At 32.6% G+C, this 27,375-nt stretch overlaps 3 protein-coding genes across 5 annotated transcripts in view; 1 reads left to right on the top strand and 2 right to left on the bottom strand.

The window, feature by feature from the left end:
- LOC124354573 (TATA element modulatory factor) overlaps positions 1 to 20,722 on the bottom strand; it is a 39,529-nt gene extending 18,807 nt beyond the window's left edge. Inside the window, exons 1-3 of one of the 3 annotated variants that reach the window (XM_046805133.1) lie at positions 20,595 to 20,722; positions 10,893 to 11,011; positions 7,331 to 7,411 (exon numbers count right to left, since the gene is read on the bottom strand). In XM_046805133.1, the coding sequence (XP_046661089.1) occupies positions 7,331 to 7,411 (81 nt within the window). In that variant the 5' untranslated portion in view covers positions 10,893 to 11,011; positions 20,595 to 20,722. Of the gene's footprint in view, positions 1 to 7,330; positions 7,412 to 8,920; positions 8,942 to 10,892; positions 11,012 to 18,803; positions 18,965 to 20,594 lie in introns of those variants that run through there. The other 2 variants (XM_046805132.1, XM_046805131.1) reach the window with 2 other exon arrangements.
- Positions 18,823 to 20,596, bottom strand: LOC124354574 (splicing factor ESS-2 homolog). Its single transcript, XM_046805134.1, has one exon. The coding sequence runs from the start codon at positions 20,495 to 20,497 to the stop codon at positions 18,998 to 19,000; it is 1,500 nt and encodes a 499-aa protein (XP_046661090.1). The 5' UTR covers positions 20,498 to 20,596; the 3' UTR covers positions 18,823 to 18,997.
- A 3,962-nt stretch (positions 20,723 to 24,684) lies between the features above and the next one.
- Positions 24,685 to 27,375, top strand: part of LOC124355763 (voltage-dependent calcium channel subunit alpha-2/delta-4-like) — a 67,584-nt gene continuing 64,893 nt past the window's right edge. The window contains exon 1 of the mRNA XM_046806917.1: positions 24,685 to 24,862. Within this exon, the coding sequence (XP_046662873.1) occupies positions 24,771 to 24,862 (92 nt within the window). The 5' untranslated portion in view covers positions 24,685 to 24,770. The remainder of the gene's footprint in view (positions 24,863 to 27,375) is intronic.

The raw sequence follows: 27,375 nt of genomic DNA, 5'->3' as shown, positions 1-27,375 counted from the left end.
ATAGTTTCTGAGTCTATAAAGGACAAACACACAAACATTCATTTATATATACAGGGTGTATATTATGTCTGGAAACACCCAAATATATCCTTTAATAATTTAAATATAAATTTGAAACCTCTTACAATCGTGATAGAGATTGGGCATCTACTTTTTGGAACAATGTTTTGTTATGTCACACCAACGGGGGACGTCCTGCCGAGGGTATCGTGAATATTCTTAATGGAAGCCTATACCTTGTGATACATAATTTTAAAGGTAATAGCTTACTGAATTGAATGCCACAAACCGCATCTCAAAGGAATTATTCTATCAGAAAATAGAGCATTTTTAGTATTGAAAATTTACTGATGTTCAACAATGTAATTTTAACATGGTTCTTGCCACAAAATGTGTTACACTAATTTTTTAGCATTTTTTAAATGTTCAATTAAAATAAAATAAACAATTTATTTTTAAGCTGGTTCTATTAGCACAAATTTGCCAGTTTTTATTACAATGAATAAAACTTATGAGTCACTTTCTCTGATTACTTATGAATCTGTACTTGGTGTTTTCCAGTCAGCAGGAAGGTTTAAAGAGACAAAGGTCACTAGCCTATGAGAAACATTATTGTGTTATTAATCATCTGGTCTACAGGTTTCAGTTTGTTGAGCATGGAGCTTTCACTAGACAGGTCTAAGCTTGGGAATTACAAATGGACAAAGGTCATATCATTCCTGTCGAGTTAATCAGTGTCTCTGAAGCATTGCTGTCAACAAGTTATCTAATTACAGTAGTTCAGTTTTTTATTTGGCATTTTTAATGGAATTGTCTGAAAGAGAACGAATTACTCTGTTGATGATGCGAGGATATGGCGATCGTCAAAGATCTTATAGGGAAGTTTGTAATTTGTTTAATGACACTTTCCCAGAAAGGAATCCCATAAAGTGTTTCAACAATATCAAAAACTATTGAGCGTTTTTTGAAATGACAGGGAGTGTACGTAATCGGCCAAAGTCGGGTAGGATACAATCTGCAACAGATGAAGAACATGCACTAGATGTTTTGCAAACATTTATTGAAGACCCACATACATCGCTCAGAAAAGCTGCACAGCAACATGATATGCACCCTATGTCTGTGAGTAAGATTTTGAAAATTAATAAATACAAACCATTTAAAGTTCAATTTAGTCCAACAGTTTAAGTGAGGATGATTACGACAGAAGAGTTGAGTTTTGTGAACTTGTGATGCGCAAATGTGATGACAATAGAGATTTTCTGACCAACATACTATTTTCTGATGAGGCAACTTTTTTTCCTAAATGGCAATGTTAACAGGCACAATTGCCCGTTACTGGGCTAGTGAAAACCCACATTGGATTACTGAGTCCCATTCACAGCAACCACAAAAACTGAACGTATGGTGTGGAATTTTAGGTAACAAAATTGTTGGACCCTTTTTCATCAATGGAAATTTAAATGCCGAACTTTACTACAATATGCTCCAAAATGAAATAAATCCCAGCTATTCAAATTGCATCAGGAGAATACTTTGATAATGTATGGTTTCAGCAGGATGGTGCTCCACCCCATTATGGGAGACAGGTAAGAGAGTATTTGATTTTAAGGTTTCCTCATAAATGGATTGGCCGAAGAGGAGAAATCGAATGGCCTCAAGATCTCCGGATTTGTCACCAATCGATTATTTCCTATGGGGTCATTTAAAATCCAATGTTTATAGAAGAAAGCCTCATAATTTGGAAGACCTAAGAAACAGGATTATAGAGGAGATTGCTTTGATAACTGAAGAAATGTTAGGCAACTCTGTCGAATCATTTTACACAAGATTGGCTCATTGTCAAACCGTAGAAGGAACACAGTTCGAACAATTGCTTTGACACCAAATGCAGGTAAAACGTTTGTTGTAAGACTTTTCTAACAGCACACATTATTTTTTATTGTAATAAGAAATCAATAACATAAGTATTTCCATAATTGTACTGTAATAAAAACTGGCAAATTTGTGCTAATAGAACCAGCTTAAAATGAAATTTTTGTTTTATTTAATTGAACATTTAAAAAAATGTTAAAAATTAGTGTAACACATTTTGTGGCAAGAACCATGTTAAAATTTACATTGTTGAACATCAGTAAATTTTCAATACTAAAAATGCTCTATTTTCTGATAGAATAATTCCTTTGAGATGCGGTTTGTGGCATTCAATTCAGTAAGCTATTACCTTTAAAATTATGTATCACAAGGTATAGGCTTCCATTAAGAATATTCACGATACCCTCGGCAGGACGTCCCCCGTTGGGTGTGACATAACAAAACATTGTTCCAAAAAGTAGATGCCCAATCTCTATCACGATTGTAAGAAGGTTTCAAATTTATATTTAAATTATTTAAAGGATATATTTGGGTATTTCCAGACATAATATACACCCTGTAGACACCCTGTAGGCTAGCTGCTACCCGTGTCTTCGCATGCAATCTTTAGAACCGAGGTCCTAATATTACGTTGTAAAAGCACCGGGTAAAGAGTATCATGTAAAATGATGGATTTCTATGAAAATTGTAAAAACGTAAGTAGGCATACATCAAGTAGATATTATTTAAGTTCATGGTAAATATTATCAGAGTTTAATTAATTAATGTATCATGTTTTGCATGTGGAAGACCATTTCTGGTCCAAATTAATTAAGTATATTTGTAATGTCACAGCTGAGCCTGCATTATTATTCTGATCAATAAAATACAAATACACAGGTCTTGGAAACCTACTTTGGTCAAAAAGCATCTATTTCTAGCCTTTATCACATATTTCAGGTCTAAGATACTTCCAGTACCATAATAGAGTTGTTTGCCTTGTCCTGACGAAGAAAAAATATATACTTACGTTGGACCGGGAAGCCTACTTCGGTTAAAAAGAGTGCCTACTTCAGATCGTTTGAATTCACTTACTATGTCACATTTCAGCTTGCAATATTTCCTCGATCAAATTTTAGATACGTTCAATTATGCAGTTTTCGGAAATCTACTTTGGTCAAAATCGTCTACTATCGGCTTCTGTAATCTATTTTCAGTTTAAAATATTTCCACGGACATAGTTGTTTGTTTTGTTGCCCTGAAGAAGAAAATATACACATACGTAGGACCTATTACGGCCAAGGGTAATACCTACTTCCTATGAACTTTCGGTATAAGTTTTTTCAGTAAAAGTACTTTCGGTATGTTGCAAATCCTTATTAAGGTTTATGCAACATTCCAAAATAATCGTTATTAAACTTTTGCGTTACACTTGTTTTTTAGACTGTATCCAGGGAAAGAATGAGTCTTTAAGGCATTTTAGTGTTCATTTCTCTGTTCTTCCAAAAGCCACTGTTAAGATGCCATAACACAATGAATTTCACCAGTTTAAAGTAACTTATGTGAAAACATTCATAATTTTGTTCATTAAGGTTGGTTACATAGCAGTGTTTATATAATTTTCATTATGCATTAGATTATTTAAATTCGTCACTGGTGCAATCTGGAGTACAATTTTGATATTAACTTTTTATTTACTATCTGCATTACACTACTGATCAAGCACTGTTTACTTAATATTTTATCAAATTTAAATATAAACAGATGTTTCAGCCAATTTGTCGACATAAAACTGAAGGTGTGAACAGCTGTTTAGTGCCAGTTTAATTTTAATTATGAAACGTACAAACTACAATTTTTCCTGAATTCCAAAATATTCCAGATATATTTTCTTAACTTTTTCTTCATAAAAACCTTCCTCGGATTTCAATGAACATTTTACAAAAAGAATTAACCGAATCCGTCCACCCGTTATCGAGTTTAGCGCTTACCAACACATTTCGACATTCATTTTTATTTATAAGATTAGTATATTGTAAAAAACTTATTGACACTATTCATGTACACGCTGTACTATGTACGAATAAAGAATTTTTGAATCTTGAATCTTAATCATCTCTGGATAAAAGCAAGCAATGTTATTCATGAGTCATAATCCTTGAGTGACCACCAAGAACAAGACTGGATATTTATACAGCAGTCACTGATACACCAATCCAACAACTGACATCAAAATGTAGTATCTCTCTTGCTCATTTGAGCATGAACACAGCTCTGCATTAAAAGAGGAGTAAACAAAGAACAACCCTTATAGGAGGCTCCATTTTATTCAAGAGGTTTTAGTTTTAGTACAACTTTTTAGTATGCTAGGAACATGAAATGCAAAATAAATTGGACTAGGAAGTTAAAAAATCAATGTTACTTACTTTTTATCATAACGGTATATTTGGAACATAAAAAAGTACCAAAAGAACTATAGAAAACTTAGGTACAAAGAAACTATGGGAAAAGTAGTTTTTTTACCTAACTCAAAATGAACTGGTCTATAATATATTCTAACTTGGTATATGCAGACATTATAAACATGTAAAATGTATATTATAAATAAAATGTATATATAAAACAATACACAATGTTGACGCAGCCTATGACTCTTTTTGCAATATACTTCAATATTCTCTAGATATTGCCTGTCCACATGTCACTTCAAACAAAAAACGTAAACCAACAAAGTACGTCTGGGATGAGGAAAGCAAGCTGTTAAGGAAAATATATATAGAAGCAAATGAACAGTACCTGCGCTCTGGGCTACCAGAAGACAAAGCAGAAGTTGCAAGAAGGAAAAAGGACTATGACCTAAAGCTCAAAAAACTTCGTAAAGACCAAAATGCAGCTTTCATTGACCAAGCGGACAACAAATCAAAAGCATTATGGCAGGTCATAAACCAAGAAAGAAAGGAAAAAAATGGAAAACTAACCGAAATGGTACTACAGGTGAATGGTAGGGATGTGAGAGAACCAAAAGATATTGCAAATAACTTCAATCAGTTTTTTTCAAACACTGCAGAAAGAACATTGAATGAAAATAACCAAAAAAACAACCCTGCCTCAAATTTCCAAATTTTACAACCAAACATCCTTGAAACACTCTCATTGTATCCTGCTACTCCTGAAGAAGTCAAGAAAACTATAGATTCCCTCAAACCAAAAACATCAACTGGAATTGATGAAATTTCAGCCAAACTGGCCAAGAGCTGTAAAGAAGAGATAGCCATTCCATTGACAACCATAATAAACAAATCATTTCAACAAGGCATCTTTCCATCAAAACTAAAAATTGCAAAAGTCTACCCGAAATTCAAAAATGGGCCAACTACAGAGATTAACAGCTACCGCCCCATTTCTCTACTACCGACTTTCTCAAAAATTATTGAAAAAATTGCCTTAACCAGATTACTACTACACCTGGAACAAAACAATCTACTAACTAATTACCAACATGGCTATTTGAAAGGCAGATCAACTACTACAGCGCTAATACAGCTGATTGAAAATATAATTGACAAACTGGAAGAGGGCTCTAAGGTGACAAGTCTATATTTGGACTTCAGCAAGGCTTTTGACTGCTTAAATCATAACTGCTTACTTGATAAGTTAAATACTCTTGGAGTCACGGGAACAGCACTAGCCTGGTTTGACAGCTATTTAAGGAGCAGACAACAAATGGTGGAAGTTGAATGCCTCTCTAATAATACTCTGAAGAAAGCTCAATCAACTCTAACTCCAATGCAGAGAGGTGTGCCTCAGGGATCAGTGTTGGGCCCGGTCCTATTCCTGCTACTAACAAATGACCTACCAGACCAACTTAAAGATGCTTGCCAGACTGTTATGTTTGCAGACGACACTGTCATTACAGTAGCAGAAAAATCAAATGAACAACTTGACATCAACGCCTACATAGCCTTTAATATGACAAAACAATATTGCTACTCAAATGACCTTGTGTTGAACGAGAAAAAGACTCTGCAGATGATCTATAACATTCGGAAAAAGGAAATCGAGGCTGGACTACCTGAACTGAAGAGAGAAGAAAACACAAAGTATCTCGGAATAGTGATAGATGAGAATCTGACCTGGCGAACTCATATAGACCAACTCTGTAAAAAACTCAGCTCAGGAACATATGTAATCAGACGAACCAAACAAACAAGTGGGATAAAAACATCAAAAATTGCATATTTTGCACTTTTTGAATCACATCTAAGGTATGGCCTGGCAATATGGGGTGGAACAACAAGCTCAAATCTGGAAAGAGTGCTTATACAACAGAAACGAGCGATTAGGAGCCTTGCAGGGTTAAACTACCAAGATAGCTGTCGAGAATCTTTCAAAGAACTTAAAATATTAACTGTAATAGCACTGTACATAAGAGAAATCATCCTGTATGCAGTAAAAACCAACCAAGACAGACACAGAGACCTACATCAACATAACACCAGAAACGCAATAGATTTCTCACTCCCAACTCACCACTTGAGTCTTTATGAAAGAAAGCCAAGCTACAGAGGAGCCTTGTTCTACAACAATATGCCTGGACACCTCAAGAAAGTATCTGGACAACGACTGAGTAGACAACTAACAGCGTGGCTGGAAGACAGACCCTTCTACTCAGTGAAAGAATTCCTGGAGAGAGCCCTTGACTAAATGAAGACCACATAATGAATTTACAAACACTGACTATTACACTCATTTATAACATTAACACTTCTTCTTGACCTTTGTTCTGTTCTCTAAGAATATGTACAATAAAGAAAATGAAAATGAAAAAAAATTAATTTTTGAACTTGTTATAAAAAATATAATGTATATATGGGAAAAACAGAGCATATTTTTTACAATAAAATGTATATTTCCTCTGGAATCTGAAAATGCCCATAGTTTTTAATAAGGTGAAATTAGTGTACACAAGCAACCAAGAGATGAAAAAAATCAACACATGCTGCAAGTAAGGGTAATTTCAGTATTACATGTCCAAACAAAAGGAAACTTCACAACTACCTTGGGGATTTTCTTCCTGATTGGAATAGAACTATACTATGCAAATCTGCCATGCCTAAAATAGATATTTGTTATGTTTGAAACAAACAATGCACAAAATATACAATTTGATTTAATACCATATACTTGTATTGCCCTTTTCAGAATAACTTTTTCAATGATTGGGTACCCTCATAAAATACGCTGCTAATTACAATAGCGGTTGACACCCAAACCCAAAGTTGCAAGGTCAAGGTGAGACCAAGATCCATGGTTCCTGTTCCAGAACACCTTAGCAGCAGACCACTCTAATTTTCTCCCCCTGTAACTATCCTGAATAACCTGTCATTCCGGAATCTACATAAGAGATTTTTTAGGTACATGGAGACTTCCAGTTTCTTCCATTATGGACTAAAAATTAGTAAAGTACATAACTCACCTCAAGTTGAGATGGAGGCATTTCTTCTCCACAAAAATAACACTGAGCTACCTTTTGTTGGTTTCGTTGGTAAACCTCCATCTGAAATAAAGAAATCATGTTGTTACTTTATATTTCTAAGAACTTATCTCTTCACTTACTTTTAAAACTTTATTTCTTTATATATTATTTATGACTTAATTTTTTGTCAGATGTCAACTCTGTCCCTTAATAAAATGTTTTTCTAGCTTTAGTGGTATTAACTAAATTGTATCCGAGTGAAGTTGCTAGGCTTTCACCAGATGCCTCTGGATGGCAGAAGTCCGCCGTATACCCAACTAGTAGTGGTGAATAAAATAAAATACTCCATAGTGGACTACAGTTCTTTTAAGATGTGAAGAGCCTTCCAGAATGCAAAAATCTTAAAGAGGAAATGTAACTCAGTAGGAGAAACAGATATGAAATAATCAACTACTGTAGGAAGTCCACACTGACTCCGTTGGGTTTCTATCCATTAGGGTATCGTGGAGTGAAGAAGTTTGGGTCAGAATACAAGTGAAAAGAACTTTTCACAAAAACCAATGAAGTAAATTATTTGTTTTCTAAACCGTTGTCCTAATTTTAAAGTAATACTACTGTATCGTTATTTTACCATTATATGAGGGTCATTCAGAACCCATGAAATATATATATATATATATAGTGATACTATCTGATAATCAGGCTACTCATATGGACTTTAACTCGATAGAATTTACTTCAATTGCACACCTTAGGACTCACTACTGATGACCCACCCTAGATGTAGACTATTAATCAGCCAGACGAGACACCTAAACACATTATTTTGGATTGAATCGTATTTTGAACTCACAGCCAAGTGATGAATTTGATATCAGCGTAGGGCAGAAGCTCTTGGATCTCTAAGGTAGAGGGGTGGGCAAGCCCTAATAATGGAACTTGGAGCATGCAAGAAGCTTTTATTAACACATTGGGAACTTTAATACTACACTCTTTGATCTAATCTAATCTAATCAAGTTTATTAAGTAAGGCTAAGAAGCCCTCTCTAACACAATCTAGGAATCAATGGCTAAGATGAGTTTTCTTGAGTTTATCAATGATGAAATTCGAAAAATTAACATTTAAATTTAAAATAGATTGTTATAATTTTATTATATAATATGACTTGTATATAATAACATATATCACATCAGATGGCGAACGCAGAAGAGTGGTCACAAGCGGGGCTGCTCAGGGTTCCATATTTGGCTTGACTCGTGAAACATTTCATACGATGAAATTTTGCGTTTGCAGATGTTTCCAGAGGCTTTCCTGGTGGGATATGCAGATGACATTGCTGCAGTAATTGTTGCTTGTAGCACAGAAGGTGCTGGACATGATAATGCAATGTGTGACCTCATGGCTACGACAAACACGTTGATTGCTAACATCACAGAGTGGATGGAGAGACGGCATGGTGAGGTGTGCATCTGCTTCACTCAGTTCTTGTCGGGCCACTGTTATTTTTGATCGTACCTGTACAGGATAGGAAAACAGGAGTTACCCGCATGCGTTTTTGTAAATTCACCTCGGGATGATGTGGAACATACCTTCATTAGGTGCAGACAATGGTTGGACGGAATAAAATAGAGAGCTGATCAGAGTTATGCTCCAAGGATAGGAATGCTGGTGGCCAAAGAGGTGGAGAAAATCCTGAGGAAGAAAAAGGTGACTCTAGATCGTGAACAAATAATCTAGGGGAAAAAAAGAACCAGATGAGAGCTTAAATAAGGCACAAACAAAAGGCCTAGCCTGATGTATTGGAAACACCATTTCCAGGTTGGTCCAAGAAGAGGAGGGGATGTTTTTTTAGTGGGTATGCCTTCAGGAAAAACCTATCAGAGAGCCCCACACTTTTTTGCTAGGTTACGGTAAGACCAATCATGCAGTAATGTATTTTCGCACTACCTATGAAAAAAATTACTTGCATATAATTATTTAGTTTTAAGTAACTACCATTTTAATAACAAATACTTAGAATATATCTATGCATGCAATGTGCTTAAGGATAAATAAAGATGACTATGTACCCAGAAAGTCACATCAAAAACCTTTCTATAAGTTTATTTTACTTCGACAGATACATTTTGTAGTAGGAAAGTTGTTGAAAAAACGAGAAAATTAGTATTACTTGTATTGTTTTATAACATAAATGAAATAATAATCAAGTGTGTATTAAACATATACTTCACAGACTTTGAGGGAGTACAAAAACAAAATAAAAAACACATATCAAACGACATTAAAAGTTAACTACTTGTCAGTGATTGTTTTAATAAAATAGTCTAAATAGAGCATAATTAATTACTATTATAGTTTTTTAAATGAACTACCACTGTTAAAAGTGTATTTAATATTAGTATACTCCAATCATTTTCAGAAGTGAAATAGTTAGATGTGATGGTTAGTAGCGGTTGACTCATGCATATCCTTCCCACTCCTCCTCATTGATGAAACTGCTCTGACCTGGCTTTACTTGTCTATGCCCAGCCTATTATATTTTTTGGATTGGTCCCCATTTCACAAGTCACTCAGATCCCAGACACTCCACAAGCTTATCACATGACATTGGAAACTGCTAGCACTGTTGGAAATGCCTGAAAGTACCTGAGGCACTTCTGAATATATAAATATGGTGGAACAACCGACAGTTGTGTTATGTGAATGCTAATCAAAGACCATAATCTACTCACTTTCTATTTCTTTACAAAGATATGAAAACTAAAAAGATCTAATATTTAGAAATATATTTTGGAGGGTTCATGACGCCAGTGACCTTCCCTAAACCTCGATAACAAAAAAAAGCTTTATTTTATTACACTTATTTCAAAAGTATTGTATTTAAAAATATATGTATTAAGCATACATCTAACATGTGGGAAGTTTTTCTATGGTAAATAACTCATAACTAAGTGTTTTTAACATCTTGCTGTGCACAACATGAAAGGAAAATTCGTACTTATTGAGTATTTTAAATTACTTTTAATACTGTAGCCTATGTATAATGTAGTTCGGATTAAAAAAATAAAACAGCTAAAGATATTTGGGTGATGCTAATCTGAGGGGTCAAGCACCAATATGGTCAGTCTGTAATCCATGAACCAGGAAAGTAGGTCAATTCAGTAATCACTAATCTCCCCCCACACCCTGATTTTAATCATCACAAATACCAGGTAGAGACCTCAATAAGTACTGTTGGTCAATATCTTCAATTTGTTTGTCAAAAACATAACCTAAACTCACTGAATTGAACTGTACTTTGGTAGACAGAGCCAATATCCAAATAGTGTATTAATAATGTTCACAGTATAAAACCTAATCAAACAACACCATATGAGCAAGTCTCATTGAGTAATTTAACACATGTTGAGTGAATCATGGTTACAGTCACTAGTTATACACATATAAATGTGAGACAAGGTCATAAAAGATCAGAGATAATGTTACAACACATATTTACCTCAAAGAATCGAGTTATACTAAAACTAAATATTTACATGAAGAAATTTAATGGGCACTTACCTTGATGCTATGATGGGAGAGCAATGAATCACTTTAGGCTTGGTGAACATGTCTTATCAAAATGTTGAAACTGATAAAGCTGAGTAGGTAAACAGTGTGATAAGCAGCAGGCACCACACCTGTGGGTTAATCAATATCAATACATTCTTGTGCGTAATTCACCAACACAATTCACAATCAATAACTTCTTTAACAGTAGTTTAATTAATGTAAAATAGTATTATGAATTTTATATATGAATATTACTATACTGTTTTAGCAGGTTCTAAAACTTAATAAATATGAAACCAAAGGAAACAATTACCAACATCTGTACAATATATAAGTTTAATTTTATAAAATGTGCTGTTTATCTATTTCACTTTTTGTTTTAATTAGTTACAGGAGAAATATTATGGTTAATTAAGGAAAAAAAAATTTATTTTACAATTTCCATAGTACGTCAATTTCAGAAAATGTCAATGTGTATATGAGCAAATATAAAAAATAAACAACTTGACTGGTTTTATACTTACATGGGATGCATGATTACAGTTATTTAGTTTTTAAAATATTTTAACAGTTTTAAAAATCATAATTTTCAAGTAAAAAAATCTTTCAAAGAAATCTGCTGTAACTGTTCTGATTAAATGTTTACTAAAACTAATAATTGTAAAGTCCAAGTGAAACATGATTAATCATGTGATTTAAAAAAATCGAACATGTGAGTCTCGTTTGTTTTCAGAAATCAGTTGTTTTTCATGATTCATATATATGTTTTATCAAAACTTGTAATGTTCTATGAACATATTTGCCAAGTTCTAGTGCTTGGAGTTAAAATACACCTAGTCACAGAAACAAAATCCAACTTTATATTTAGGACCTGGCTATTCTACATTCAAATGCACACAATTGGGTAATCTTATTTAATTTTACACACCTTTAGGCAAATACAAAGGTAACAAGACACCTGTTGTGATGTGGGCGGTTAGGGAAGAATACAAGACATGTTTAGAAAGTATGAAGTACCATCTTACTCAACTACCGTAGTAGTGTGACGACAATCATCACTTCACACTTGCTTACTGTATTCATCAATGTGGCTTTGAACAGACGAGGCCACACATCAGCTGGTTGAATAATTTGAAAGATTCCGTTGTCTTTAATATTAAAGTCAGTCTTTTGCTCACCAATTGACTGTGAAGTGTCCAGTCATTTTTAAAAGCAAGAAACATAAAATGAAATTAATACTAAAATATGTGGACACATGGTGGAGTTATTAGAAAATGTTTTGAATAATTCAAAGCAGAAGATGATGAATTTTGTCGTCATACGTACACAATGCTTGGTTTGAAGTTCATTATTGATTCATAACTATAATGTGCAAATTTTAACTTATAGATCCATTTACTTTTTAATACAGAAAAATGCTTGATTCATACAAGCAACACTATAAACAACAAATGCTTAAGTTTTGGTATTGCATTTTCCAATGTTTATGAATAAACTAATGACAAATTTTTTAGAGTTTATTTAAGTAGATAATTTAATATAATTATACTAAATTTTATAGCTTATATTTAAATATATTATACTATTACCTGGGAATATAAAATTAATTAATTCTCCAAATATGAGAGCCGATGGTCGCATGTGTTAAGATGTCAGATTTTAGATCTGAGTTTGAGAAAGCGCATGTTCAAATCCTGTATGTGACCAGTTAACATATTTTATCAGTACCTTGTACTATATTGACTTCTTCCTTATTCTGTTTGATGAGATCCTCACATAGACCAGTGCCTAATGAGGATGGGCAGAATAAGGCTTTAAAGTGATCGGCTACTTCTAAAAAACCCCTTTTACAGTTAATACTTTACTAAACTTTGAGAAATTTAACCCTTGGCTAAGCAGTCCATTAAGTGTCATTCTATCTGATATCTCACAGAGCTCAGGTAAAATCACGGGTGGTTTTCACGCGTAATGGCCAGCTGTATTCAGAGACTCCAATCGTAGATTGAGTAACCGTGTACGTCATTCAGAATCGGATTTAAATGAAATTTTCAAACACAATGTTTACTAGCTTTAAGTTTAAATTATTTTTATTGACAATTTAAATGTTTTCCTTAAAATTAACAAGTAGTGAGTAATTTAAGCTATAGCTTTATCTATTTAAAACTAGCTTAAACATATTTCTATTTGTAATTTTTTATTTTTTTTTTTTCAAGTAGGTCTAATATCATTATAAGTTATATTTTATAAGTTATAATGATGTCTAATATCAACAAAATGTAAATTTATTTCAATATTTTGTTTTCCACCAAATGCAGTAATTTATAGCAACTATAGTGGCCAATGACACTCAAATAAAAACAACTGTAAATAATGTTTGCTATGGTACGTGCAGTAAATAGTGAAATATTAATTTATTTCTTTATTTGACCAATAAATTACAGCACTAGATAGAGGTTGAATTTCATAATTGCTTAATAATGTGGGCCACAGAGCTAAGCGACTTGACAGGGTCTCAATCTTTCGATCTGTCACAAAGAACTATCATGACCACCCTTAAGGGTTCCACGAACGTTAAACTTCTTGAAACCCACCCCCCTTTCCTTACTATATTATTCTTGGTGAATAAAACTGTTTTAATAGAATTGAAAGTGGTACACACAGTATCTATTTGACAGATGGTAACACTCAATAGAAGTTACAATCTTTGGTCAACAAACCACACATCAACCAACAAGCTAATAGAAACAATACTGACTTATACTGTATGCATTTTGCAGATAAAATTAAGTAAAAAATGACTGTTTATTATGATTATCTGTTTGTGATGGCATATCAATTATTTGACTACCAACATACCAAAAACAAATTGGCCAAGTTACAATAAATTGTATATAGTTTGTATTACTATCCAGTTAAAATAATAAAGTTTGACTGTTTATAATTTACAAATTGTTCAATAATGCTGTATTACATAAGACTACTCGTTGAATGTATTGAGTGAATGAGTGTGGTGTGTCACCTACAGTTGTCACATGTGAAGTTGTCAAATAATCATAGACCACTTATTTATTAAATAATCATAAAAACTTATGGAATCGTTAGTTTACTAGGCAAATATGACAATTCAGCACTAAGGAATCAACAATAGTTTATGAAAATGTCTACTGGAGTTCAATATGAGAGTAAGGATCATCCCATGTCAAATAAACACACTCTTAGAACTTTTTAACCTTTAACATCTTTAGATTTTGATGAAATTTGGTGTACAATAATAATAATAATATATAGGTCGTCCTCATATAGACTAAGAAAAATGCCAAATATTTTTTCAATATCTCAATCGGTTATGGAATTACAGCTATGTAAAAATGCCTGAAACCACCAAAAATGGTTCTTAAGGAAATTTTTCAAATTTAAGTTGCAGCTCTCCTAATAAGGATAAAAGAGTTGGCAAAGATGTAATTTTATAACTATTTTAATAACCTTTCATAGGACATAAACATAATATGAAAAAAGTTTTTTCCAAACTCGAAAATTTGAATTTAAAGTTTTCAGAACATATAACTTTGATTTAGTATATACATACATACATTTTTTTAGTTATCCTTTAATGACTAATTCTGAACATTTCATGACAGGATTACAATTGGTTCCCTGTTTCAACCAAGATACATGAAATACAAATAATTTTGTTTAATGTAGCTAATGTTGCTAAGTACATATGATACTAGGTGAAAACTTTATCAGTGGTTAAAATCTATTTCATTACTATGTTTATTAGAAATATTATTACACAAACTTAGGCTCAGGTTCGAATCCCGGTCTGGACTAGGACACCGTAAGCTCTTGTACCTGCAAGATAATCACAGTAAAATCACGAGTAAAACAAATTACAATACAAAATGTAACAGCAGTCATGCACGTATGAACAGGCAGAATGGTTTATATAGTCAGGAATGATGAATCAGAGTTGTCTCATTCACGATGAAACATGTCTGTGCCAGTATATACAATTTTATATTCCTAATTATGTTTTACTCAAAAAAATTTAGATTCAAGGACGTTTCCAAATATTAAAGTAAGTTAACCCTTTAAATAAAAAGAATCATGTTATAAAAGATAAGAAAAACAAAGGGATGTGACTATGTGAATGTGCAATTTTTTCCTGATTTACCAAAAATGTCCAATATTTGTGACAGTTTACTATATTGAAACAACAGGAACACTCTGATTCAGAATTAGAAGATAAAGATCCAACCTTTTCTGCTCCAACTACATCTTCACAAATTGGTAGTACCTTGGACACATCTCTAAAAGAACTTAGAGAGTCACCCATAGCTGTAAAAAAACTCAATCCAAACAGTATTGAATAAAAAATGTGAGAAAATAGAACCTGTCTTGGTGTGAACCTTATTTCATTACGAGCCTCCAGAATCCACTGATAATGAACAGGAGAAGCTTGAAGAATGCATTATAAGTAGCCTTAAAGCCTTTATTTTTAATTTTGCTATAACAAATAGGATAAAGAAGATTACGATTTTCACCTATTTGCTCGAGAGTTGGAGTGTACTAAAGTATGTGTGAATTCAGTGCTACAAATTATAGAGTACACCAGGCAAAAAACTTCTCACATAATGGAAAACTGTAGTTCTTGCCCGGGAACCAATGAAATAAAAAGTATTTTAGAAAATGTTTTTGAAGAAAATATGGTTGAAAACAAATCATTGTTAATGGGTTAATGTGGATAGCTGAATCTTAAGAGGCTATTGAAAAAAGTCTACCTTAGTTCACTGATATGTTATGTGGTACTTGTTTTGTTGATTTGAAAAGACGTCTTCATAGTAATAGAACAAAGTTCATTCATGAATGAATTAAAAGAAACACTGGAATAAGATGCAGTCATGTTAGGTTTCTCAGACAATTACACTTTTGTTTAAGATAAAGTCCAAAACTACCACACTGACTCACTGAGTAACACATTGACTTCAAGACGTACATCGGCATTGGCTGCATATAGTAGGGGTTGTGGCTTTCAATTAAACCATACAATATAGTTCAAACTCATTGTTGCAATTATTGTTTTTAATTGAGCAATTCGGGTCTACGCACAGGTCACATTGCCTACGAGTATGTAGACCCATTTCCTTAGAGCAACCTTTAGATTGATAATAATTATTACATGTATAATTTGTTCCTGTATATATTGTAAATTGATGAAAATAAACTCATTCATTCATTCACCACCAATGATCAAGTGACTATACAATTATCACACCTTTGGAATTTATTATAAAGATGAAGATAAAGTAAAATATGTAAGCTATGTATAATTTCTTAATTTTTTACATAATACAATATTGATATACTTTTGTCAAAAAAAATTAATGCAGTTTTTATACATTAATTTCAATGTATATATAGATATTAAGAAAATCTATTACTTTTCTGATGGAAGTGCAGTCCAATACAATAACAAAAAGAAATTTTTGCAACCTGTGTCCATAACAATACTTTTGGTATAGATGCAGAGTGGCATTTTTCAGCAATTGTACATGGATAGGAACCATCTGATGGTGTAGGTGGCTCAGTTAAAAGGTTGGCAATAGGGGGAAATTAGAACTTTGGTATTATCTGGAGGCCACCATTTTTATAACGTTTTTCTCACTGGAGACTTAAAAACAATTTTGTTAGAATGGACAGGCTTTTTTTGATGTACGGTGAAAACCACATGTTGTTATGATGATCGGTTCTTGTTTTCTGCCTCCTGAAAGTGTCCCTTTCGAAAAGTTTAAATTTTTCAAAAAAAGCTTAATAAGTGACTAAGCAATACTAATTAATCCATCAGTCACAAACACTTGCGTGACACAATTCATAATACTTGGTCATTATGATAAAGATTAAATAGTGGAGTATGTTCAAAAAAACTAGTTTTTATGTTTAAATTATATTTACAACATGGTTAGTTATCCATTTACTTATTTAATAGTTAATGAATTAATGACAAAAATTTGTAAGACCTGAAAGTAACTCATTCAGTCTCAGAACAAATGTTAAAATACTACTGGAATGGCTAATATTGCAAATAACTATAATTTAAAAAATAATAGAATTGCATACTAATCTTTATTTGCATTAAACTACTAACACTTGAAAGAAATCAATACTAAATTTATTATTTACATGGAATATAAAACCATTAATTGTATTCAGTCAAACCTATTCATTAGCAATTACATTAAGTCCACAAGCAGTCTTTTGCGGCTTTCTGTTTGTCCAAGACACTTCTTTCATTATTTGGTGCATCTGTTTCACTTAGTGAGATGTGGTTCCCGTGATTATAGCAAGGACTTCCATTTGGCCATGAATTGACTTTTGAATGGTAATGAAGCACACTTCATTGATTTAACTTTCGAGTAATTTCATGTTAAATCAGCACACTTAGAACTTTTTAACCTAACCATCTCTGATTTAACTGAAATTTGGTATATATTACTAATAATATCAAATATTTTTTCAATATCTCAACTAGTTTTCCAATTAGGCTATAACTATGTTTTTTTTTCATTGAAGTTGTGGCTATCCTAATTAAGATAAAGAGTTGGGAAAGGTGTCATTATAAAGCTATTGTATGAGATACAACATTATATAGGTTGGATAGGGTACGATAAGCGGACCCGGTTTTTATATCGAAATTGGTAAACGATATTACTTAATCATAACCATCGATACCGATTAATTATTTTGAACTATTAACTTAAATAATCTATATCAACAGCTGTAAACACTCTAAAATAATACACATAGGATAATATTTCAATTTTACATAAGTAATTCTGATTATTAAAAATGGCAGTCAATTTTAGAAATCTACACGACGTTGTTTTTTCGTGGCTTTAACATGTTGGACTCGTACTGAAAAACCCATTATGTGAAGTTTGTGGGAAAGAAACAACTGTAACTGTGAGAGGAGTAGGCTAAATATGGTCGTCTTCAGTTTTCCTAATTTTGGTTATAATAATTTGTTTGATCACTGTAAATATTAAATTCATATTTTAATTTAAAACATATGATTGTTATTGAGGACTATAGGTACTTTTATATCGATTGATAGTCTAGGATTTAGATTGAGATGCGAATATTAGGTATCGATGACTATATTCTTCGATATAAAAAACCGGGTCCGCTTATCGTACCCTACCCGATTTTTTCCAAATTCCAAATCAAAATTGTGATTATGGAGTTTAAAAATGCGTGGCCTACTTTTGATTTTTTAATGTTTTTATTTATACTTTTAATAACTGGTTCTAAAAGTTTCATTATGTGACTGCAGTGGATTCCTTGCTTTTTATTTTTTTCTCAGCTCTGTATTACCTAAATTGCATATTACTACTAAACTACACATTTTACTGCTGTACTGAACAAATAAACCTAACATATTTGCTTCTATGACACTTAAATAATCAACAAATAATGTGAAGGGGTCTTGCAACTGCCATACTTGAGGGACTGTAACCCTATTTATGAGCTAACTACCCTACTAGAGGGCAAAGTCTTATTTAAGGGTTAACCATAATACCCAAGAGGGATTTTCTCCCTTCAAAGGGGAATGTTTTATTCTTTTTTAGGCCTCTAACTTAATTATTTTTTATTAATTAATACTGAAAATTATGGCTCTTGTAAACTAGTACAACCAAATCATTTGCTTATATATCCAAATCAAACATAATGGCTAAAAATTTAACATTTTTCACAATTTTTATTGGTTTTTATATGGCACTGATACATTTAGCACAATATTTTAGTTATGAAATCCCTAAGTGTAGTTTATCACCATTAGACGTTGTTCATCGGTTACATATATAGGGTAATTAGCCTAATTAATATTATAATATAGTCTACAGGTTTAGAATAATAACTTACCCACATAATGAAACAAGTGTTCTTTTATAAAACCACTTTTTATTGAAACAACTAACAACTTCTGCCGTTTATATTTACAGAGATATTACACTTCACTGATTTTGTTTGAACTATATTACCACAGGATAAATGATGCTGAGTATATGGAATGAATGTTTTAATGTAGTACACGCAAATTAAATCTAATATTCTGATTACATATCAAAGTAATCAGCAGCTCTAGGTCTTTTTGGTAAATTTAATAGATTATCAGTAATATTTTGACATTGCGTTCTTTTAGGTGTTAATGTGGGTGTCTTATTTACTAATTGTCTTGATGTTATTGCTGGAGATTTAAAAGATTGTTGGGATTTTGGTGAAGGAGATGGTGTTGCTGGTAGAGGTGTTCGTCTTAGAGGGCTATATGAAGCTAGCAGTGAACTGTCGGAACCCAACCTCTTCAATTTAGATGAAGCAAGTCTTTGAGCTGCAGGTGACATCGAATGAAGCCTATCAAGAGAACAACCAGAGGTTCGACTTGGTGAGGGGGAAGCAAACTGACGTTGAGCTGCTAACAAAGCTTTCTTCTTCCTATCTCTATGCCTCTCACCTGCTTTTTCAGCTAGAGCTAGAGCAAGTTTCTCTCTTTTTGGTGGCTCTGGAATTTTAAAAGATGGACCAGTTGAAGCTCTAAGAGGTGTATCCCCACCATCTAATCGAAATGGCGTTCCATCAATATTTCCCCACGTCATTAATGGTGATTCATTCACACCTGGAGCTGGAGAAGGTGTATTCACAAAACTGAAACCATTCACTTTAGGTGTATCTCCAAAAGTTAATTCTTTGCCATCTACACCAATTTTTCCTTCCAATATCCTAGATTGGTTAATGGCTAATCCCTGTATCGTTTCTTTATTTTGAGTTTCATCAAATGGACACTTTGCTAAGCGAGTGTTACTGTGGTTAATTTCTTGTTTGTTGTTTGCCTGCTGTATTTTTTCACTGTCAGATAATCCTACTCCATCAGGCACATACATTATATAGTTTTTACTACGATAGTTCCAGGAATCCAAATTAAATGGCCGTTCTTTACCACTTGCTTGTTCTTCTATTGATGGGACAACAAGATTCTTATCTTTAATTGCACAATTTTCTTCAGCTTCATACAACCATGAATGTTTATGTTTATGTTGAATTTCAGATTCTTTTATAATTTCTTGAAAACTTTGATTATCTTCACTAGTATGGCATCCTAAATATTCATCCAAACTAAGGTTCTTTTCCTTTACAGAGAGACTAGAATTAGATTTTACAACATCTTCAATTTCTTTTTCATTAAAATCTTTATTCTGATCATTTGGCCGAGTATCTTCATCAGTAGGCCTACTGTCAATAGGAGTTTCAAATGTCGCCGGACTGGCATAGTCGTTCTGGAGTGGCAGCCTACCAGAACTGTACTTAGCGTAAAGTTCACGAACTCTCTGCATGTCATTTCTCTCTAAAGCTTCTAAATAATCATTTTGTGCTCTCAACTTTTCCAAATCAGGAAAAAAGTCCCTTTCTATAATTTTTCCCATTTCATTTAAATATGAATCTTCGTCAAGCACATTTATCTTCTTGGATATTCTTTTACGCAAGTTGGGAGTTTTGAAAACATTAATATCAGTATTAGGACTGGAAGACAACACACCAGTTTTATTTGTATTAAGTGCCATTTTCTTACCAATAGCCTACTAAAACCAAAATGAAACTGGGTTAGCTATACCTAATTCACAATCAATTGTAATATATAAATAAAGACACAGCACTCACTTTGACAGTCATTACAATTTTTTTCTGTTAGTTCTTCATTTTAAAACACTAAAATCGAACTGTTAAACTTCACAACACAAAAACATTTAAGACCTAACGTCCTAACCTCAATCAACTTTAATTTGGCAACACCATATTGACCAATGACATGTCTACCAACCGAACCAACGTAATATTACCAAACGTAACCAGTTAAAATTACCACAGTCATAGGACAAACTTTTTAGATTAACTAACTACAACGCACGCCAGGAGTTAAATAAGTAGACGATATTGGATTCTCCTGTTACCCTAGCCATGAACGCCTCTGTTAGGTAGGTACACTTTGTTGTAGTTGGAGTGACATTTTTGTACATATGTTATCTTGTTTTTGTCATTCTCTGAAGAATGTTTATCGCACTATTGATTATTGTTAATAATTAAATTGTTTTCCTGTTATTTCCTTCTTGTTACCTATGCGATATTAATGATAGTTTTTACTAATTTATTTACTTATTATAGTAGTTTTTTTTACTTTGAACTATGTTTTTGCTGACAATTTTTAGTTATGTATTTTGTTAAGTTGTATAACTATTATTTAACTTTAATTTATTGCATGTTTATTTCATGTGAGTCATTGAACATTGAAACAATTGGATGTATGTTCGTTGGAAATAAAGAAATTTTAAAATCAGAGAAGTTTTCGGGCTTTAAGACTCAATTTCCAAATATGAAACGTTTATCTTGAAATCTTGTTTCATTCCAACGTTGAAATTAAATTGAAGCGACAGTCAAAGTGCACACGTTGCCAAAACTATATATTATTATTCCTGTAAGATAGAATTACAGTTTGCAAAGTACGCAAGCAACTATACTTTTATCGAATTTCTGAAAGAGCAGAATAACCCAATCCAGTGTGTATTTTATAGTGGTTTGAATAAGGTTTCCCCATATATCCTCAAATCTTTCCTCGTTAATGAACAAGGTTTATTCTTCTTAAGTCAGCTCTAACTGTAACCACTTGATTAACACATGAAAAATAACATCATACCTGGTTGATAAATACAATTCAAACGGCTGATTTATTTACCAGTACATAACACTCCTTCCCCTGTATATTAGTCCTTCAGATTTGCTGAAGGTCGACATGATCGAACAGGACAAGGGCTTGTTCTTAAACTTGTGTTGATCCGTTCTTGTAGACGTTGATCCGTTCTACAAGAGTCATCCTGATCTAATGTAGGAATGCCCTTTTCAACTTCACCCTGGCTGAAGAAACAATTGGACTCTGGAATATCTGGAGCAACTTCAGCCTGACTTGTAAAATGTTTACGTTGTTACACCGGTAATCGCATTGGAAAAGGATGTACTTCTCTCCCTATCAGTGGTTGCTGGAAATGAAGTCTTGGTATATTCTCACTAACTGATTCTGGCTTGTATAGTTGAGTCGGTCAGCAAATAAAAGTCTCATCATTGTTCAAACGAGGTCTGAGTCGGTCAATATCACGTCATATTTCAGTCCACCTTTGGTAGGTAATGGTCACATAAGTGGTTATAGCAACTTGAACCCCATTTGGTTATAGTGCATTGCAAAAACACAGTAATTCTCCTCAAATCTTCGTGGTAGTGAGCTTGAGTAATTCAGAAACACCATAGACATGTTAATGTTGAGTTTAGTTCCAGTTCATCTTCCTCTTAGTGCGTCGTTTGGAATCAAGTTCGTCTGAAGAGATCCAAACAAGTAGGCCGGAAAGAAGCTCAAAATGAACTCTACATCGTTTCGACACCAGAGACAAATAGTCTACAAATCACTAGTGTAATCTAGGTGATGTGCACAATTGGGTGCACTACGATTTAGACACGATCTATAAGTACGGGTTAGCAACAGAGTTCTTTTCAATACATAACACAGCTGTATTTGGAAGGGTTGGTTCAATGTAAATGTTAAGTTTAGCTCTAGTTCACATTCCTCTTAGTACCGTGTCTGGAAGATGACGCTGTCACAGGCTTGACTCCTGGTATCTGAAGTTATGTTCGTCTGAAAAAATCTGAAAAGTTCGGTAGTTAAGAATCTGTACATCGTTACATCAGACACCTAGTCTACAAAATATAGTGTAACCTAAATGAAAAGGCATGTGGTGTCACATGTCACGAATGTAAAAACTGAGCTAATTTCTTTAGCCAGTCTTCATTTTTTATGTGCAGCAAAAATTCTTTTGTTGTTTAAACCATTATATCCTCTTGGTGATTGGACGATAGATAGTATAAGATAACTAAGATTTGACGGATGATATTGTTGGTATTATGTTGGTAATAAATTATTTGAATTATTGTGAAATAAACCCCGACCTATTATCAGATACAATAATACGTGCCAAGAACAATAAAGATGTAGTATTTTAATTAAAGATGTAGAGTCTATAAAATGTATCAAAACTTCCTCTAACAATGACTAACTAAGTTAGCGTTAATTTTAAAACGGTATTTTAGAAATAGCCTTTTAAATACAGTTTTTTATAGCAATAAATAATTGTTATTATTATTGCTGTAGATTTTAGTTGACCCCATAAAAATAATCCAGTGGGTTGAAGTCCAGTGATCTGGCTAGCCAATTTACAGTTCTTCCACGTCCAGTCTATTTTAGAAAGTGTGTGGCATTAAGGTAATCAGTCAGAGTATTACTTAAATGAATCTGCGCACAGTCATGCATAAACCACATGTCTTTTATTGTAGCAATTGAATGTCGTCCAATAAATCTGGTAAAGTTGTTCTACAAATTCTAGGTAAATGTTTTCATTGAGAATATGAAGAAGAATATGTGGTCCAGCAAGTGATCTCCTAGTATACCACACCACACATTAAAACCAAACTGCTGCCTAACCTGAAACCTAATCCGAGATTCGTGAGGATTCTCTAGTTGCCAAGTATGCATGTTATTAGAATTTATTATATCATCTTTAGAAGATGTAGCTTCTTCACTTTCTTAAAAAGATTTAAATTTGGAATATAACCTGTAAGTTAGCAGTTACGATATTCAATCTTGGAGGTTAGTCTTGTGAGAGTAACTTTTGTAATTTAGTCAAGTGAAATGGGAGACTTTTGAGTGAACCATACTGCTCTTTGCAGTTTAGTTTACATTTAGTCCATTAGAAATGTTTCATACGCTTGTTCCTGGACTTTCCTCAACAATTTGCAAAATATATTCTTCTATTTCCTAGTTTAGTTCAACAGCAATTTCTTTAATAATGGATATAATAGTAATTTTTTGTCTCTCTTAAACGGCGATGAACAGCTTCACAAGTCTTGCGGTCGGGGATATATCTAATAAGAAATCTCTAAATCAAATCCTCTTTGCTCCAGCTCAGTTTTTCGCAAGCAGCACTGTATGCTACACGCATATCAGCGTACTCCTCATTGCTGTAAATAGCCACCTTTCATATAATTACTACTGTATTGGAATAAATAGAACCAATGAACTCCAATCAAAACGAAAACAGAATAATTGCAACAAGTCGTATTCTTGTGTATGAAACAATCTTTAATATGTACTATTGCTGGGGAAATAATTGATAGTTTTAGATTGTTAACTAGAAATATCTATGATTCAAAGACCAATAAATAACAAACAATTAGGACTTGGACCTAACAATATACTTTCCACAGGTAAGAAAGCATAAACAGCGCTTTTGACTTCTCGTGCTCGTGACTTGAATCATGTACAGTTACAACGCCTGAGTTAATTTTCTCCTGTCTGGACTCCAAGCAATTTCGGGTATGTTTGGTTACTTTTCTTTTTCTATTTATTTTTTCATTAACTAATTATATGTCCACCAAACGAAGAGGATATATTTAAATCTTTGAAATGTTGTGTTATACATTTTGTAACATATAACGATGGAAAATGTCCGGAATTCTAATATCCTTTCAAACTTTTCATCGTAATTAACAAATTTTAAACAAAAAAACATTACCATTATAATTTCATTAAATTCCTGGATTTGCTCCTGACGTTTCTCCCGTGCTCATAACCTCCTCTTTTTAACGAGACATCGAAGCAATCTAACACAGCTGAGCATGCGTGCAAAGCCATGGTATTTGTGGGAGGGTTTAAAGGGTTGCGCGTACGACGGATCGATAAGTTAGCAGACGACTTAACTTCACAAGTTGTCAGTTTCTGATAGGAAAGCAAATTCAGAAATGAAGTGTAGTTTTTGTATTTGTCAAAGCTTATTAGTTTTTTATATCTTTTTCATAGCTGTAACTTATGAGGAAGAAATTCGTCCTGAAATGTAAGTATTTTCTTAAGATGTTTAATTAAATTAGCTATATTTAATCAATAAATAGCTACACCACAAGTATTTGTATAAAAATGTAAAAATTACACATTTGGAATCCGGTAAAGTAAATCAAAGTATTTTAAAATTAAAACTAAAAATTCACATAAACATATTTATTTCTTATACCATTAATGCAATTTAACCCTTAAAATCCCAACCACTTTTGAAATGCACTTAAAATCTTTGTGATTTATTGTAAAGTATCTGTTGAAAATTCCAGCACTATTTTGCCCATTTTGCAGACAAGTAATAATTTTTTTTCTTGTTTTCAACCAGTTTTCAGGGTTTCATAATATTTTCTTTTTGTTAATTATAAAATACACTGTTATAACAACTGTGAACAATTTTTATTTATGTAATAAAATCATACTAAAATAATGTGCCTTAAACATTTTGAAACCTTTGTAGAGTTTGTCCTCATTAGAGAATTGTAAAAATAGTAAGATTTTATTAGATAATTCTATATAAAAAAAATGAGGAATTAAAAAACCCAAATTTTGTTTTTCAATTTTAATTGATGCATTACACCGGAAATTGCAATTATACTTAGCGTTTATAGTAAAACTAAGTATGCCACACATTATTGAATGTTTTTTTATTAAAAAAAAAACACTGATATAATTACAATCATATAAAAAAATAAGATAATACTGAGCATTTGGATAAACTTCAATTTCATTCATATTTTAATATTACAACCAGACAGACTTAAAATATAAGAAAATTATGTTGTGAAAAGTCATTATTAAGTGATAAGAAGGTTCAGAGTCCATACATTACCACTGCTGTATGGGACACAGTCAAATGAAGCCTGTGAGTGATGGCAAGTCAATAATAAATATCATAGATGAGTAAAAGTGTAAATGTATCCTTATTTATTAACTAATGCAAAGCCCATCGTGATTGGTGCGCTTCTTGGTCTGAGCTCGAATTTAGATACATCTTGAGGGATGGCAGTAATGAGGGGTATTGCTTTCCGCTACAGAAACCCACACTGATGGCCAAGGGCATTTGTTGTCAGTACTTTTCTGCCAAATTATTCAGTGTGATATAATCGGAGGAAACTACCAATTACTTTTAGCTGAAAGAAAAATGTCATATTGGCTGACTATTTCATGGATGAAGTTCCAAAAAGAGATGCAACGTCATCGATGACCTTAGGATCACCATCAATACTTCTTTTGAGTTTGGTCCTTACATTGATGACTTTTTTTCAATGTCTTTTACAGAATTATCATGTTTTATATTTAATATTATTCTAATTCCTTTTTTTGTAATTTAAATAGTTTAACCATGTTTGTTTTTGTTGTCGATCCGTATATTCCTAAATAAATATGTGATTGGATATATACATGATGTATAGACTTAAGCATTGACTGATAATAGAAAAATCCCATTTGCCGGATTACATAAATCCTAGAGTTTACCTTCTTCACATATTTTACATGTTCATCCCAACAAATAAATTGATCAAATTGCAAGCCTAAGAAATTAGTTTTATTTACTTATTCTAGCTGGGATCTATTTGAAAAAAACTGTGAGAGTATTATTGTTTTGGTTTGGGTTTTGTTTGCAATGAGATTGCAGAAAGTTTTAAGTTTTAATTATCTGCATACAAGGTTAAAGTATAGTTGTAAGTTAAAGTATAGTAAAGTATCAAATAATTTTGGCATATTTTTGGTATAACAAAGAGAAAAAAAACAAAGCCCAAAAGAGAAGTTTTTTATTTCTTGTAAAATGTGTTATTTCAGTATATTGTTTCCAGCCTGATAAGTAAAAAAATGTTCAGGCAAAATTTTTATTCCAATATTTATTAATTTAGAAAGAAGGATTTTATGTTTAACGCTGTCAAAGACTTAGATATGTCTATAAATATCTCTATTGTCTTTTCTCCCTTATCAATCGATTCTAAAAATATGTTGCTGCTGTAACTACAATTTATTTCACCAAAACCCATGCTAAGAATTGTTCGAAATGTTCTCACTTTCTAAATAATCCATAAGTACACAGTTTAGTCTTACACTTTGCATATATTAGGTAGCAAAGATATTGGACAGTAACTGAACATATCTTGTTTTCCTCCCACTTTATGTATTGCTACTTTTTTTGTATATTTTCAAGATATTTGGAAATTTTCACTTACAAATGGAGAGTGTTTATTTGTTAAGGTAACTTACAATTTTAGAAATATGAACTTTAGCTATTGTTAAAACCACAACAGAAACATCATCATACCCATTCGAATTTATACTTTTCATTGTTCCTATAATTTGGTTTACTTCTCTCTCACTTGGTGTTAAGTAGAAATTAGTTTGAAACAGCTCCGTGCTTCCTTATTAGGGTTTTCTATATTACTAAAATTGTTGACAGATGGGTAATTTAATTTATTGCCTAACAAATTATTAACACTGTTAGAGTGATAGTTGGACTTGTTAAGTAACTACTTTAGGATTACTGTATATGTC

The sequence above is a fragment of the Homalodisca vitripennis genome, chromosome 2 (genome assembly GCF_021130785.1).
Source record: "Homalodisca vitripennis isolate AUS2020 chromosome 2, UT_GWSS_2.1, whole genome shotgun sequence".
NCBI classification, from domain to species: domain Eukaryota; kingdom Metazoa; phylum Arthropoda; class Insecta; order Hemiptera; family Cicadellidae; genus Homalodisca; species Homalodisca vitripennis.
This window is presented reverse-complemented; position numbering and strand designations above follow the sequence as displayed.